At 40.2% G+C, this 17,362-nt stretch overlaps 1 protein-coding gene and 2 long non-coding RNA genes across 7 annotated transcripts; 1 reads left to right on the top strand and 2 right to left on the bottom strand.

Moving 5' to 3' along the window:
• The first annotated feature begins 1,731 nt into the window (after positions 1–1,731).
• LOC100692828 (UDP-glucuronosyltransferase 2A1) lies at positions 1,732–15,909 on the top strand. 5 transcript variants are annotated; one of them, XM_025896947.1, is made up of 8 exons: positions 1,732–2,459; positions 7,959–7,968; positions 10,696–11,322; positions 11,496–11,644; positions 11,789–11,920; positions 13,209–13,296; positions 13,543–13,762; positions 15,104–15,389. In XM_025896947.1, exons 1-8 carry the CDS (start codon positions 1,752–1,754, stop codon positions 15,387–15,389), a joined length of 2,220 nt encoding a protein of 739 aa, XP_025752732.1. In that variant the 5' UTR covers positions 1,732–1,751. The 5 variants fall into 5 exon arrangements, with proteins under 5 accessions (XP_025752732.1, XP_003454187.1, XP_019221076.1 ...); XM_019365534.2 differs by lacking the exon at positions 1,732–2,459 and adding an exon at positions 8,148–8,218 and having other exon boundaries at positions 7,926–8,068; positions 10,571–11,322; XM_019365531.2 differs by lacking the exon at positions 1,732–2,459 and having other exon boundaries at positions 7,830–8,068; positions 10,571–11,322; positions 15,104–15,909.
• On the bottom strand, positions 8,225–10,569 carry LOC112841803 (uncharacterized). The gene is made up of 2 exons (XR_003213180.1): positions 9,732–10,569; positions 8,225–8,554 (listed from the first exon to the last, which is right to left on the bottom strand). It is a non-coding gene; the product is annotated as an uncharacterized LOC112841803 (long non-coding RNA).
• Positions 15,462–17,272, bottom strand: LOC112841805 (uncharacterized). Its single transcript, XR_003213182.1, has 2 exons — positions 16,213–17,272; positions 15,462–16,072 (listed from the first exon to the last, which is right to left on the bottom strand). It is a non-coding gene; the product is annotated as an uncharacterized LOC112841805 (long non-coding RNA).
• Positions 17,273–17,362: the final 90 nt, after the last annotated feature.

Here is a 17,362-nt window from a genome sequence, read left to right as displayed (position 1 = left end):
CCCCTGCACCTTCCTCTCGCTCTCTCTCTTACCCTTCCGAGTCCAAGCATAGACTTGCGAAGCTGCCGACCTGCAGCACGGGTTGGTGGGTGGGTGGGTGGCTGGGTGGCTGGGTGGGATGCAGGTGCAGGGCTGGTTGGATAGTGAGAGGAGGGGAGTCTTCCATTGTTGGGCTGGACAGCACCCTCTCTCCTCTGGAGCACCCTCTGATGGGGGAGCCCACTGACAATCACACATCCTAATCTGATTATGCAAATGTCTACTTCAAAAAGCATTGCGCTGTAACCCCTTACCCTGTGGTGGGAAGACAGAGCAAGGAAGGAAGAAGTGGAAGCAGTAGGAATGCAAACAGGAAATGGTAGATTGTTGAGTTCCAGAGAAAATTAAATATGAGGGCAAAAGCACAGTTAGGGGCTCAGTGATTCTGCTGGTTAATCACTCATTGATCACTCACTCTCACACATCCACCGCACCACCAGGGGAGGTCTAAGGTTGAAAACAGTACACACTCGCACACTGAATGGCCAGTGACTGCCTCAGCAGGCCATTGAATCCAATATTCAAATGCTTATTGTTTTTCCAGACGCTCCTGAATCCAGTGTCAAAAGGAATCTACAATGTTAATGAGGGGGACAAAGTACCCAGAGTTAAGATTTACACGCCCAAACAGTCAGCAGTGACATTTCCCAAGAACAACAACGATTCCTGAAGGCATGGCTGACAACTCTTCCGACCCTTCTGGCCTCAGCAGATTTCTGAAATCAGCTGCCTCTTTCTGCTCCTGGATATCTTTCTACTACGAGTCTTTAAAATGTTGGGAGACATTGTGTAGTTATACACTGTAGGACTTTCAGCTAAGTGCTAATGGTATAAAATTCAACATCGTAGTGTATCATGGTGACTTATCCAAATATGGACTGGAGGCACAAGTGAATATTGTCAGATCTGAAAGTATTTGCTCAAAAACCAAAGTTGAAACTCAAACATAATAATGTAAGGATCAGTTCATGATACTGAGAGCTAAAACTTCACCCATCTATTTTCTTAACTACTTTTTCGGTTGGTAGCCTGGACCATCCCCTGATGTTTAGAGAGAGGCAGGATGCAACCTGGACGGGTCACAGGCAATGTTGGGTTTAATTTAGAGTCACTAAACCACCTAACATGCCAGACAAAAATAACAAAGACAAAGAACACACAAACTTGCAGAGATGCTGGAACTAACCACTAGTTTTAAGCTAGGAATGCACCGATGCAACATTTTCCAAGGTCAGATATAAAACTCTAGCATCCATAATCCAGATTTACATCGTAGATGTAGCAGTAAGTAGTGACGAAGGGCGTGCAGAGACTTTGTGTGAAACAGGAGGCTTTTTTAAAAAAGGGAAGGGATCAGAAGTATGAGACATCATATTACTAACTCTATTACTTACTAAGTTCCGCATATGTTGTGGGAGTTATGTATAAGCCTATATAACTGAAATTTCACTCTACCTGTACTATACTAACAACCACAAACTGGTGCTCTGAAAACTTTTTTCATTTCCTAGTGTTTTTCTCTTATTTGTTTGTTTTGTTTTTTCCAACACTGTCAAATTTATGGTTATTACGTTTTAACGCACGCTAAAATAAGCAATGGTTCATAGAAAGAAGTGAGTCAGAGTTCAGATTTATTTAATAATCATCTTTCCTTATATACTTTTACAGAAGGATCAGACCACGGCTGGTTTTCCTGCTGACATTCAGACACCATGGAGCTGCGTCTCTCTGCCTGCATCCTGCTGGTACTTTGTGCGACATGGAGTGCAAATGGAGGGAACATTTTGGTGTGGTACACCGAAGGCAGCCACTGGATAAACATGAAGCCTGTTCTGGAGACATTGGTTGACAGGGGACACCAGGTGACTGTACTGGTCCCGAGCTCGTCATTGTACATGAATGCCAATGAGCCATCCCGCTTTCGCTACGAGCCCTTCAACGTCTCTTTCTCAAAGGACGCCATGCAGGATTTTTTAGAAGAATTCCTTCGATTCTCCATGTACGAAATTGATTATATGAGCTACTGGGAGATCTACATCAGATTCAGTGAAATAATCAAGACTCAAATGCAGTTTTCTATCCAGTATTTGGACGGTGTGGTGAAATCAGAAGTCGTCATGAAGAAGTTGAAAGAGGGAAATTATGACCTTCTCTTGGCTGACCCCATCTATCGTGGCAGTGACTTGGTAGCAGATATTTTGGGAATCCCACTCGTCTTCTCCTTGCGCTTCTCTGTAGCTTATAACTGGGAGAGACATTGTGGTCAGATGCCTGCTCCACCATCCTTTGTTCCCGGTGCTATGAGCAAACTCACAGATAAGATGGACTTCTCAGAGAGAGTGTGGAATTTTCTCTACTACGCTCTTCAAGACATCGCGATGAGTCACATTTTTGGAAAAGTAGACAGATATTACTCTGATGTCAAAGGTGAGAAAATAGGCAATAAGCACTGGTTTAAAAAAAACATTTTTTTAAATCTGCTAATACTATAAATGCAGTGGTTTATATCTCATCAGATCTGATTAAGAAAATACGATGCCTTCTATGAATTATTGGTGATACGTTTGGTGATACTCATGCATTGCAACAGGAACTCCCACCAGTGCCTGTGAGTTGATGAGTAAAGCAGACATCTGGTTAATCCGAACCTACTGGGATTTTGAATTCCCTCGTCCTTTCCTCCCCAACTTCAAATATGTTGGTGGGATCCACTGCAGACCTGCTAAACTTTTACCAGAGGTAAGGACACTCAACTATTACCATCTGATTAATCATTGCATCACAGAATATTCCTGCCAGGAGCAGTGAAGCCATCAAAATGTTGAACAAAAATGCAAAAACAGCGGGTTGGCTGGCAGTGGGATAATATTCAACTTGTTACAGGATCTGGAGGAATTTGTGCAGAGTTCTGGAGATGATGGCATTGTGATCTTCACTTTAGGATCCATGATCAAAAACGTCACCAAGGAGAAGGCAAACATGATAGCCTCAGGCCTCGCTCAGATCCCACAAAAGGTCAGAGGATAATCTTTGTGCCAGCTATAATCAGTTTTTGTAAAGCATGGAGTAGTTTTTCATGTTCCAGATAACTACATTTATTAATGACATTACAAATTGGACATTTCAAGTTCCCCTCCCTTGTGGGAACAAGCCAACTTAAGTTTGTTTTGTTTTTTAATTCAGAGTGTGAAAATTCTTTGTCACCAACTTGATACACTGTGTCCAACAAAAACACCACAATACACTGACAACACAGTGTAAGCTTAGAAATGTGTTACTGTTTATAGGTGCTGTGGAGATACAGGGGAGAAAAACCAGCAACTTTGGGTGCCAACACTAGAATATATGACTGGATCCCTCAGAATGATCTCCTGGGTAAGTAATGTTGGTACTCATGGATATGGGCTTGGATGGGCAGAAATTATACAGAAATTATAAATTATATTTGGGCATGTTGGGACCTGATGAATGTAAAAACAATGAATTTCCAGATTTTGTTTTTTTTTTTTTTACCTGTTTTTTGTTTCTGAGAAAAATGAGATCCACATATGAGGTTTAAAATTGTTTGTTTAAAATTACAATAGAACAGTGGCAGTATAATGTCCTCATAAGTGGATATCAGGCCCTTGTTGTGCAAAATTTAGTATTTTGGTCTAGACAACCCAAAATGCCATGTCCACATATGTGGATGCCAGGTCCTACGAGGTTAAATGTATTTTTGGAAGCTGTGAGCACTTTTTATGACACAAGGAAACAATTTGAAGACTGAGAATTTTCGGACATACTATCCTGATAACTTATTACTTCTTGTGCAAACCTGCTGTGTTGATTAGGCTGGGATTTTTTTTCTCTCTCTCTTCTTCTGTTGCACTATAGAGTTAGCTGTTTGAATGTGCAAATCAGTTTCAGCTAAAATCCCCTGTTCCAGGTTGTTGAAATCCTCCTGTTGTCCAAATGTAAAAAACTAACTTTCAATGTCACACGGTTATTTGGCATGTGTCAGGTCATCCTAAAACTAGAGCTTTCATCACTCATGGAGGCACAAATGGGATTTATGAAGCCATCTACCACGGAGTTCCCATGGTGGGCATCCCAATGTTCGGTGACCAGCCAGACAACATGGTCCATATGAAGGCTAAAGGAGCTGCAGTTATTCTCAACTTGAACTTCATTACAACGGAAGATCTTAGAGACGCTATCAACACAGTCATCAATGACAAATCGTGAGTTCTCCGAACTATCTGTGCTTTGGATTAGGTACTGAAAGCATAGACTGTAAAACAAAAAAACATTCAAAGAAAGGATGGATGTAGGCTCAGAGTATGAAAAGTGAAGTCTGCCTCTGCAGAAATCCATATAAGAGGATATACAACTTTATAGCTCTTTCAACACAAAACGCTCCTAAATTATGGTCACATTTAAAATAAAACAGATGTCAACACTTTAGGGCATGGCTACTTTGCATCATTACCCTATGAATGTGCAGTAACCTCAGATTCTCAGTTAATCATGCTCAAGTCAAGGCTTCAAAATAGGACTTTACTAATCTGTTATTTGTCACATGGGCCATTTTATTTTTTTACGTACAGTAAATGATTGAAGCTGATTTTTTTTTTAAACCCATATACACATTCACAGGTACAAAGAAAATGCTATGCGGCTGTCCAGCATCCACCACGACAGACCCATGAGTGCTCTGGAAGAGGCAGTATTCTGGATCGAGTTCACGCTGAGAAACAAAGGGGCCAAGCACTTGAGGGTCCAGGCCCATGAGCTCACCTGGTACCAGTATCACAGCCTGGATGTCCTGGGCTTCTTCCTCACTATAGTTCTACTCCTCATATTCATCTTCATCAAGACCTGCAGTTTCTGCCTGCACAGGTGTTGTGTCAGGAAAGGAAAGACAAAAAGGAAGGCTGAATAACAACTAAACTGAAATGGTGCTGTGAATGTTGGGCTGGGGAAAGTATTTGTTACCTACATGAAACTTTCTTTCATTTATGTTGAATGTCCTTCATCTTCTCCTTTATGTATCACCACTAACTACTTTAACTGATGCACCAATTTGCAGAAGTGTACCTGAAGTTAATCTGACATTAAAAACCAAATGCTGATTGGATGTTGAGTTTTGTTTTTTAAAAGAAAAAACCCCCACAAATACACACACCCACACACAAAATTCCTTCTGTGCCTTTATTTCTTCTTATTTATAAACAGTTTAGGAATTATATTATTCCAATCATTTTTTTCTATCTTCTTTGACCTTCCCCAGCATCCACTATATTGTCATGTAATACCACTAAAATGGTGCACTGAGTCGATGTAGCATGTTCTCTGTCCTGAAAGATGTAGGTAATACAATGCAAGGCAGAGGAAGCACTGGTGTCCTACTCAAGGGGACAGCAAACAGTGACTTGAACACCTTGAACATGGTCCTCATCACTACCAGATCCTCCCAGAAGATAACATGTTCAGTTCCAAAGAAAATAACATTGGAGCAGCTTACAGCTGTTCAAGAGTAAAATGAATCAATGATACTCAATTAACAGCATTTCTTGTGAACTGATAAGATAAGAGATGTTGTTGCCTATGATGACACGTAGGAATAGCAATCTGTTACGGACAGTTCAAATACATTTGCTAAGATAGCTTTTTGTGAAACGGTTTCATACAAACACAGTTGCTATTCATGATTAGCTTAATTATGTCAGAGCAAACTGTGAATTTGTTTCTATTTCAGTAAAGTGTTGCCACCTGGTGGTGAAAGTTTTAGGTTCATTTTTGCAGACGGTAATTTCAAACAGCACACACATTGGTTCAGGTATGTGGATGTGGATGACACCTGGGTGAAAATCAAATCTCAGGATGTACCACAATTCACTGATCACATTAACTCGGTGGACCAACGCTTCAAATTCACCAGGGAGGATATGAAAAGTAGCAGGTTAGCCTTCTTAGACTGTGAGATTTCCATCAGTAATGGGGGACGTTTAAAAGTTGATGAAAGCTCCAGCTGATTCAGGAGAGATGGTCAACTGCTGCCTAAGCAAAAACCCTTAGTGATCCCTTATGTGTCAGGAGTATTGGAACAGTTGAGACGCGATTTTCTAAACACCGCGTCTCTGTGGCTTTTAAACCCCAAAACATGATGCCCCAAAAAATTGGTCCACCCCAAGGATCGGGTCCCCCGACACAAACAGAGTAATGCAGTGTACGCTGTTAAGTGCCAGTAGGATTGCCAGGACTTATACATCAGAGAAACCAAACAACCTCCAACTGTAGCCATTCCCCAACTCTCTGTGAATGGTACTCATGGCCATTGATCAATGGTCACTGATCAGTGATCAATGGTCTTAGAGGATCAATAGGGTGCCCATGACCCTCTTGGGGACACTCCCACAGGGCTTAACATCTGGGACTCTCCACCAATTGTTCTTAAAACTGAAGAAGCTTCTTGGGTGAAACATCTGGGTGAAACATCTTCAAGGAAACTTAAAGAAGTTCAGACACTTTTCCTTGATTTCAGTCATTGTGCAGATGTACTGTTTATAATGTTGGGGAAACCTGCAGTCAACTGAGACTGAAGAAGTCACTTGGATGAGTGACGAAACATTTCTCCCACTGAAAATGACACGTCCAGATGAACAGAATCAACCTTTTGGAATTTACTTACCTGGATGATTGAGCATGCACCAAGATACAAATAGCACAGTTAAGATACTCTATCTTGCCAAAAGTATTTGCATTATTTCCCATCTGCCTTCACATGTATATGAACTTGAGTGACATCTCATTCTTCATGGCGCAGGGTCAGTTGTTTGGACCCAGTCTTCTGTCCATTGCAGGCACTGTGGCACATCTTTTTGAAAATGTCGGGGTGCTTCAACTCTTAAGATTTTTGTGGGCAACTATATTGGCATTTCATCACCATGTCGAAGGCAGGCGACTTGGCGCTCTTTTTTGGGTGATGGAATTTCAGTTCCCATCAGATCTCGTGGGCAGAACAAGATCTAGCTGCAGTCAATATAAGGGTGATAATGTGGTCTGTCCAACTGCAGTCTTAAGTGATTTAGTGGATTGTCACTACAGCGACAACGGTGACAAGCCAGCTAGAAAAACAGGAAATGGGGCTAACAGCCGTTCATCTACCTAAATCTTAAAATCGCTGTGTGGGAAACACTGATTTTTTTGTTTTGTACATCTCCAAAACATGACTTCTACCTAACCTAACTGATTTGCTTAGTTTTGTTCATTTGAGTTGCAAATAATTTAGTTCAAATAATGATATTCCACAATGATTGCGCTTAATTGTCTAAAGCTGATGTATGAATGTACTGAAAAATATTGTTAAAGTTAAAATACTTAAGAGTAATAAACTAGTACAGTTTATGAACATTTTACTGATGGGCTTTTTTAGACAGAGGATTTAATTATTTCTGACATTTCTGAACTGGATTAAAAAAATTATAATCAGAAAACACTCTGTTTTAATATTCTCCAGTGTGAGCATCTCTAATCTGAACTAATATCAGCCTTCACTGATAGCCAACGGCTCTCTGACACTGGGCATTGAGATGTTTTACTGAGTTACTATTAAACCCCATTTCACATTGAACTTTCAAAGTAGCATTGCAAATATCATCAAAGGCAAATGTGTTATAAGAAAACCCTAAGCTTTTGTAGAGCCACGAACATGTTACTCAGCTACATTTCATCTTGAAAGGATCTGCTCAAAAATCAGCCACTACGAACGGATCCAACACAGATCCAGACCAGATGAACTGGAAAATGATTTGTTCCACACAATGACTCCACACATCTGCGACTGCGATCATGATCCTTCCCGCTGTGCAAGTGGACCCGGTGTTACGGATCCGGTATTGAGCCTGTGGTACATCCGGGGCGGGTCCGGTCCGGAGTCACTTGACAGTCAGGGAAGTTTTAGCGGATTCAGGCCCGTGTTTACTTTCGGCGGTGTTGAGCCGCTGTTCTGTCACCTGCTGTCGGGATTCAGCGTCTCTTTACTCTGGTAAGCTGCTCTTAGAGACATTTTGCCCATGTTGTGCAAGCAGTTACATCCATACTGATACTTTGTACTTTTATTTTAGGGAGCTCGGTCATGTCTCCTTCAGCGGCCCGAGTTTAATGCCTTCCGGTATTGTGGTCACGTTAAATCAAGGTTGTATAACGGCCACAACTTTGGCGACCTGTCATTCTCGAAGATTGTTTTCTTTACTTTTTTGTTTGTTTTTCCTTGTGGCTTTGTGTTTTTTTTTCTCTCGCTTGTATTTCTCGTGACAGAAACGTAATTTCTTTCGAGGGGGATTTTGTTCCATCGAGCTGTTGATGTCAGGTTCAGGCAGCAGGCTAACTTAGAAATTGTTTACTTACACGCACGCACGCACGCACGCACACACACACACACACACACACACACACGATATAAAGCTTGTGCCTGGAATAAAACTTTAGTGTTTTTCAGTGGTTTTATTTGCAATATCTCACCGTTAAGCACCTAGACCAGGGGTCTGCAACCTTTTACACCCAAAGAGCCATTTGGACCCGGTTTCCACGCAAAAGAAAACACTGGGAGCCGCAAATACTTTTTGACATCTAAAATGAAGATAACACTGTATATATTGTTTTTTATCTTTATGCTTTGTGTGAACAACTAAGGTGTGCTGCTTATGAAATCCATGAAGTGCTACAGAGAAAATTAAATTATATTTATGTAATCAACACATTTTGAACTCTTAAAGAAATATAACAAAAGGAAAGACACCCAGCTGAACTAAAATGATGCATGTAGCAAACAAAAACTGTTGTCAGCCGCCACCCTTATATCGCCTTTGCGCTGTTGGAGCCTTGACCTGACTCTTAAAAAATAATTGGAAAAAAGCACTATGCTGCTGAAAATGAAAAATAGATATTTGCAAAATTCTGCCTAAATATGTATTTTACCTGGTTAATGCGTGCGGCGGGACGTGGTTTGCAGCGCCGCTGCAGGGGAGGCGGACGCACCTGAGCGACACCCGCAATCACGCCTCGCTGCCTTTACGTCTGCGTTATCTATGCTGTTGTGTTGTTGGTGGTGTATGTCGGACTGTGAGCTGAAAAGCTACAGCCGGCTGTATGCGTACAGCAACCGTGTGTGAAAAGTGGTCAATAAAGAGATTCTCAAAAGCGTGTTCATGGAAACATCGTCGGGTCTGCCGTGATTTGTTTACAATGGGACTTCTGCTCCTGAACCTCTGCGCACAGAGTCCGCAAATCGGGGCTATACGAAGTCAGTTTACGCAGGACTGTCATCTGTCAGGCGTGAACGGTGTTTGTCTTTAACATAGTTTACAGTGGAGAACAGCTGCTGACATAATATGGATCCGAAGATCCATAATTGGCCTACCTGGGGTTGAAAGTCTCGATAAATGCACGGCGTTTCGGCGGGTATACCGGCTTCCGCGAGTGTGACTCTTATTTTGAGCGATGAAAAAATAATAGAATATAATTTTATTTTTATATTTCAATATCACAATAATCTTCCAACTTAGAACTACGAGTTAAAAAGAACTGACATAAATAAAATACACTTCAGCTAAATACTTCTAATGTATTTGCCCAATCCAGGCGGAGCCGCAGTATAAGGACTAAAGAGCCGCATGCGGCTCCGGAGCCGCAGGTTGCCGACCCCTGACCTAGACTAAGGTCAGTTCCTTAGTTAAATCCAGTTTAGGGTTTTCTTTGACCAGTAATCATCTTGAGTGTGTTTGTCCTTTCATTTCCCCGTCATTTTATGGTTCCATCCTTAACAATCCCTTTAGGAGTTTTGTAGATACTTATCTTTAGGAGAGCATCTGGGCCTATAGACGGTGCCGCAGTCTTTTAAATTCTGTTCCAGGCACCAAAAATGTGTTAATTTGTTGTTGGTGGTGTTTTAAATAAAAAGTTGTATTAATATTAAAAACCACCTTACTTGCTTTGGTGTATTCTTTACAGACATAGTAGCACAATTAAAGAGCAGCTACTTGGAGAAAGTTATGCCGTTCTGATGGATTCTGGTAGGGTTGCTTTTGCTTCCTCTGCCCCGACCAATCACATTTCATCTGTCAGTGCCGGCTCTCCGGCTTATGTCAAATTTTTAGAAAAACTTAAATAACTGCAGTATTTCAGGTTGTATCCTGTTGAATACTTTGTTGAGTATACTCTGGTTTTTTACATCTTCAGATGTGACACGGGTTCGTGGACATATCATAGAGAAGTTTGGTGAATTCGACATTTGAAATGACTACTGTTTCCTATTACTTGACTCTGCCTCTCCTCAGCTAACAATTACAACATCAGGCTTTGACATCCTTTTTATTTCTTTAATTCTCATACAAGTTAGATATTACTCTTGTTTTTTTCAGTACTGTCAACTTTACTATCATTACTTTATAACCCATTATGAAATGACCAATGCAGTACTCAAAGAAGTGAGCCAGAGTTCACCTTTATTGAGTTAATGATTATTTTTCCTGGCATGCTTTCACCAAAGGATCAGACCACAGCTGGTTTTCCTGCTGACATTCATGGAGCTGCGTCTCTCTGCCTGCATCCTGTTGGTACTTTGTGTGACATGGAGTGCAAATGGAGGGAACATTTTGGTGTGGTACACCGAAGGCAGCCACTGGATAAACATGAAGCCTGTTCTGGAGACATTGGTTGACAGGGGACACCAGGTGACTGTACTGGTCCCGAGCTCGTCAATGTACATGAACACCAATGAACCTGCCCGCTTTCACTATGAGCCCTTCAACGTCTCTTTCTCATTGGAGGCTATGGAGGAGTTTCTAGAAGAGTTCCTCCAATTCAATGTATATGAGATTGATTATATGAACTACTTGGAGCTCTACATTAGATTCATTGACATAATGAAAACTGACCTGCAGTTTTCTATCCAGTATTTGGACGGTGTGGTGAAATCAGAAGCCGTCATGAAGAAGTTGAAAGAAGGAAATTATGACCTACTCTTGGCTGACCCCATCTACCCTGGCAGTGACTTGGTAGCAGATATTTTGGGGATCCCACTCGTCTTCTCCTTGCGCTTCTCCTTAGTTAATAACTGGGAGAGGCATTGTGGTCAGATGCCTGCTCCACCATCCTTTGTTCCCGGTGCTATGAGCAAACTCACAGATAAGATGGACTTCTCAGAGAGAGTGTGGAACTTTCTCTTCTACGCTCTTCAAGACATCGTGATTGATCAGTTTTCTTGGAAAGTATTAGACAGATATTACTCTGATGTCAAAGGTGAGAAAATGGACATGAAGCACTAGGTTTAAAAAAACAACAACAACATTATTTGAAGTCTGCTAAAGATTTAAATGTAGTGTTTTTATATCCCATCAAACCTGCCCAAGAAAATACAACCTGCATGAACTATTAGTGATATGTTGATGTCTATTATTCATGCATTGCAACAGGAACTCCCACCAGTGCCTGTGAGTTGATGAGTAAAGCAGACATCTGGTTAATCCGAACCTACTGGGATTTTGAATTCCCTCGTCCTTTCCTCCCCAACTTCAAATATGTTGGTGGGATCCACTGCAGACCTGCTAAACCTTTACCAGAGGTAAGGACACTCAACTATTACCATCTGATTAATCATTACATCACAGAATATTCCTGCCAGGAGCAGTGAAGCCATCAAAATGTTGAACAAAAATGCAAAAACTGCTGGTTGGCTGGCAGTGGGATAATATTCGACTTGTTGCAGGATCTGGAGGAATTTGTGCAGAGTTCTGGAGATGATGGCATTGTGATCTTCACTTTAGGATCCATGATCAACAACGTCACCAAGGAGAAGGCAAACATGATAGCCTCAGGCCTCGCTCAGATCCCACAAAAGGTCAGAGGATAATCTTTGTGCCAACTGCAATCAGTTTGTGCAAAGCATTGAGTAGTTTTTCATGTTTTAGATAACCAATTACCAAGTGCTCTACTTCTGACCATCATAAATGAGTTACTATTTCTTAACATTTTGTATTGTAATTAACAATTATTATTCAAGTTGCATGTACCTTGTGGGAATCCGCTTACTTCATTTTTATATCCTTATTCTTTTAAATTTCACATTAATATTTCTGAGCAGTGTATTTTAAAAGTACCCTTTGAAAACCCATTAGATCTCAGTGTGCAAAAAACATGTTGAATATCTATAGTGGTACTGACTGGGTAAACTGTTAGGAATAAAAGGAAAAAGTTGCCACAACATGTAAAGGGAAAGACAACCTAGCAAGTGCTGAATTCAAAGACGCACTGAAAATGAAAATGAAAAAATGATGCGGCAGGCTAGTCTATTTTGCTGAAATATTATTGCAGCAACTCAAACAGGGTACTCTGTAGTTACAGACGACTTCACAGATAGGTACCAGGGCATCACTTAGATCCTTAGAGTCTGAGGTGCAAACTGGCGGTGTTGGATGTACTGAAACATAATGTCCCAAAGATGTTCGATTGGATTTAGGTCAGGCCAGTGTAGGGGACAGTCAGCGGTATCCATTCCTTTATCCTCCAGAAACTGCCAGCATACTCCTGCCACATGAGCCTGCGTATTGTTGTGCATCAAGAAGAACCCAGGGCCCAGTGCATCAGTGTAGGGTCTGAAAATGGGTCCAAGGATTTTATCCACATACCTAAATGCAGTAAAAGTACTGTTGCCTAGTCTGTAGGTCTATGCATCCCTCCATGGATATACCTCTCCAAAATATCATTTAACTAGAAACTCCTCCATGCTCATGACACTGTGCTGGGAGACGGCAAACCTTCTTTCAGTGTTACAAGTTACATATTGTAACATTCTGTCAGTGCGCCCCAGGGTGGCTGTGGCTACAATGTAGCTTGCCATCACCAGTGTGTGAATGTGTGTGTGAATGGGTGGATGACTGGATATGTAAAGCGCTTTGGGGTCCTTAGGGACTGTTAAGGCGCTATATAAATACAGGCCATTTACATATTGAAGTACTACCTGCACAACCTTTAACTGATTAACAACTCCCGCAGCTACTTAGCCGATCAGTGTAAGTTTAGTTATGCTGAAAAAAACAACAACAATAAAATAATGTGATATATGTACTACAATAAATAAGTATGATAAGATATAATGAAAAAATACCATGTGAACTTTCTATTTAAAGGTGCTATGGAGATACAGAGGAGAAAAGCCAGAAACTTTGGGTGCCAACACTCGAATATATGATTGGATTCCTCAGAATGACCTCCTGGGTAAGTAAAGTTGGTGCCAATCACAGTTATTTCTATCTATGTCTGCCTTTTATGCCATGAGAAATTATGCTAACGAAATCAGATGCCACAGAGACGGTAAAGTTCACAGTAACACTGCCAACTAAGAATTTTTACAAAAATACTCAAATCAGCTCAAATTAGTTGTTCAGGTTTATTGAAAGCTTTTTGCTGTCCATGTGTGAAAAACTTACTCCAGATGTTTCATGGTTATTTGACATGTCTTAGGTCACCCTAAAACTAGAGCTTTCATCACCCATGGAGGCACAAACGGGATTTATGAAGCCATCTACCACGGCGTTCCCATGGTGGGCATCCCCATGTTTGGTGACCAGCCAGACAACATGGTCCATATGAAGGCTAAAGGAGCTGCAGTTATTCTCAATGTGAACTTCATGACAACTGAAGATCTTAGAGATGCAATCAACACAGTCATCAATGACAAATCGTGAGTTCTTTGAACTATCTGTGCTTTGGATTATGAAAGTATAGATTTTATAGCAAAGATGAATGTGGGCTCGAAAAGTATGAAGGCCAAGCAAAACATACCATAAATATGGATTACAGTGGTCCTTCGTTTATCGCAGGAGTTACGTTCCAAAAATAATCCGCGATAGGTGAAATCCACGAAGTAGCCAACTTTATTTTTTACAATTATTATAGATGCTTTAAGGCTGTAAAACCCCTCACTACACACTTTATACACTTTTCTCAGACAGGCACAAACATTTTCACACTTTTCTCTCTTGTTTAAACACTTTCAAACTTTCATAGAAAAAATAAAAAGTCCAGTATTATAGAATGAAACCAAAGGTCCCCAGGGTTCCCTTTGACGGTGCAAAACGTTTCGTCGGCATTGTTGTGTTTGTTGGGGAGAAAACTTACAAACGTACAGTACAGCACTCCAGAGTCACACTGCTAGCGATCAAAGATTTATGTCAATTTGACAAGCTGAACGCATTCTGTACTGTACAGGAGACACGGCACGAGGTTGATTGACAATGGTCTACAGCCAATCAGGACGCAGAACACAATGCGCTTTAAAAACATTTTTAAAAAGCATGCAAAATTGAGTACACTCAACAATAGAATTATTAACTGGAACTAAATGGAAACTAATTCTGCAGCATTAATCTCTGGTTTTCTTTACAACAGTTCATTACTAACTTTATGTTGATTGGAAAAATTTAATGACAATGTTATCATCAGATAACACCTCTAGTATGCAGAACAAGAGTCAAATGACCTGCAAAACACACATTTGTATTTCAGCGCACACAGATCCTAAAGCAGAGGGCCTGGCTTAACAAAGAAAGTTCATAACCATTGTCGTGATACCTGTCATCTCCAACTGGGGTTTTAAGTTTTGTGGAGCCAGCTAACACAAAGAAAGCCTTACTGGGTTAAACTTCTATAACCTCAGTAAACCCTCTGACAATGATCTTGTGGTCTCACTGGTCTCAAAGCTTATTTTACTTCTATCTTTTTTATAAAGTTCATGATTGAAAGTTTTTGTTAGGGGGCGTGACTTATAGTAGAGTCCAAATGATGGACGGATGGACAATAGCAGGTCATGAAGGAACAAGGGTCTAATGAGCATGATAGTTGAAGTACCACTAAAAAGCTTCAAAGACCACCAAATGATTGAAATATCTCTAGATGTCAATTTTAACTTGAGGCGTTATCAGTTTTAGAGTTTTGAAATACATCCCTGTATTGTCTGGCAAAAAAAAAATCAAAGTATAACAATTCAAAGGTTAATTTTTTGAACCTATATGCACATTCACAGGTACAAAGAAAATGCTATGCGGCTGTCCAGCATCCACCACGACAGACCCATGAGTGCTCTGGAAGAGGCAGTATTCTGGATCGAGTTCACACTGAGAAACAAAGGGGCCAAGCACTTGAGGGTCCAGGCCCATGAGCTCACCTGGTACCAGTATCTCAGCCTGGATGTCCTGGGCTTCTTCCTCACCGTAGATCTACTCCTCATATTCATCTTCATCAAGACCTGCAGTTTCTGCTTGCACAGGTGCTGTGTCAGGAAAGGAAAGACAAAAAGGAAAGCTGAATAATAACTAAACTGAAACGGTGCTGTGAATATTGGACTGGGGCAATATTTGTTACCAGCATGAAACTTTCTTTCATATATGTTGAATTTCCCTTCATCTTCTCCTTTATGCACCACCACTAATGACTTTAACAGATGCACTAATTTGCATAACAGAACCTGAAGTTAATCTGACATTAAAAACCAGGGGGGTAAAGAAAAAACACTAACATCAGATTGAATTCAGTATATTCAAACTTGGTTTTTTTTTAATGCATACAGAAATATTTTCCTAAAAAGCATTTCATTATTTATATAAATATATTCTTCACTTTTTTTTTCTTTTTTTTAACAAATTCAATCCAGGAAATGTGACAATCAACATCTTCATCAATAAATCTGATATCTGCATCATGATTCTGTGGCGTTTAAAGTCAAATTTCACTGTATGATAATGATTTATCTTTATGTGGATCAATAATAACTCAAGAATGAGATGATACTCTGTAAGAATATTTTAATAACAAATAAAACATTTGCATGGTGGTCACCCAGCACTCTCTTGAATGGATCATTATGATGTATTCAGCTGTGAGCTTGTTGAGGGTCAGCTTGTGACCACTGACGTATCCACCACCATCCCGTGGAGCAGCTGTAGTAAACAGGAAGACGTCTGAAGTTTTTCTTACTGGTTCCAAAAACGGCAACCTATCCAAAACATTTATTCAATAGATATGTCAATTTAATGTGAAATAGAGCCAGCAGTACTTTCACAACTTGTGAGTAGATACAGCATTAACTCCGCCCTGAAAGATGTAGGAAATACAATGGAGAGGCAGAGGAAGTACCAGTGTTTTAGTCAATGGGACAGCATACAATGACTGAAACAGCTGGAAGGAGGCCCTCATCACCACTAGAGTCTCCCAGAAAGACACCATGCTCATTTCCTATGGAAAACAAACAAACAAACACGATAGCTCTTCAAGAGTAAAAATGATCCTTGATTAACAACATTTCTTGTAGAGTGATAAAAGATGCTGATATCTACGAATATGTAACTGTTAATGACAGTCCAAACAGGTTTTAAAATGTTTTTTGAGAGATTTTTCATATAAAAAATATGACATAGAATGAAGCTATATGATTAGCTTAGTTGCAAATTCTTTAATATTTGTTACTACTTCAAGAAAGGGGCGAGTAGCTACGTCAAGACTTTCCAGCTGCCATGTGGTGGTCAAAGTTGTAGCCAAATTTTGGTTAGGGACATTACAAATAGTACAGTTAAGATTGTCAAATTGAAATTCATTAAGACTGAGAGAAATAAAGTGAGATTTCTCTTGTATGCATGTTCTTGCCAAATCACTTTTGTCCCAAACATTACTGTATATTTTTACACTTTTGCCTAGAAATTATTCATAATCAATTAATCCCAGCTCTGCAGGACAAGACCACAAGAGCATGATGCCGTTTCAATATCTGTTGCTCTCAGTCAAGTAATTGTATTTGGCACGTTGTGTCTTGTATCTTATCCTATTAAAGTGCTCAGAAATTTCTAATGTCAAGAAATTGGTAGCATAAAAGGTGTGCACTCAGAGTGCCGTCTTCAGATGACAAACATGCATGCTTCTGGTTTCAAAAATATCGAGATGGTTTCATATCTTTTTCTTGTGTATCAAAGTTTAGTAAGGATTGTCACTGACAGATGTGAAAACATCTGTGTATTAAAATTTTTTTAAAGAAGCTTAAAGGTAAAATTGATACGAAACTCAACGGGATTTTTTGGACCTCTCTTATTAAAGTGAGTTCAGTTGAATTCAGTTTTATTTATATAGTGCCAAATCACAACAGCAGTTGCCTCAGGGCGCTTCACATTCTCCTTAAAAAATCTGGAGAGATCATCACACAGACTGTAAAATTAACTTTTATCAGTTCCTTTATGTAGCAGAATGAGTATTATATTTACTGGCTTTTGATCCCATTATTAGTCAAGCACATTAG

This window comes from Oreochromis niloticus, linkage group LG12 (assembly GCF_001858045.2).
Source record: "Oreochromis niloticus isolate F11D_XX linkage group LG12, O_niloticus_UMD_NMBU, whole genome shotgun sequence".
Classification (NCBI taxonomy): Eukaryota; Metazoa; Chordata; class Actinopteri; order Cichliformes; family Cichlidae; genus Oreochromis; species Oreochromis niloticus.
Note: the sequence above shows the minus strand (reverse complement) of the source record. Positions and strands in the feature narration are given on the sequence as shown.

Excerpts from the sequence above, each read along its gene's own strand:
- LOC100692828 (XM_025896947.1), top strand. The coding sequence starts at position 1,752 with ATGGAGCTGCGTCTCTCTGCCTGCATCCTGCTGGTACTTTGTGCGACA. Across the intron at positions 11,323-11,495 it reads ATATTACTCTGATGTCAAAG|GAACTCCCACCAGTGCCTGT; the intron begins GTGAGAAAATGG and ends GCATTGCAACAG. Across the intron at positions 13,763-15,103 it reads ACAGTCATCAATGACAAATC|GTACAAAGAAAATGCTATGC; the intron begins GTGAGTTCTTTG and ends GCACATTCACAG.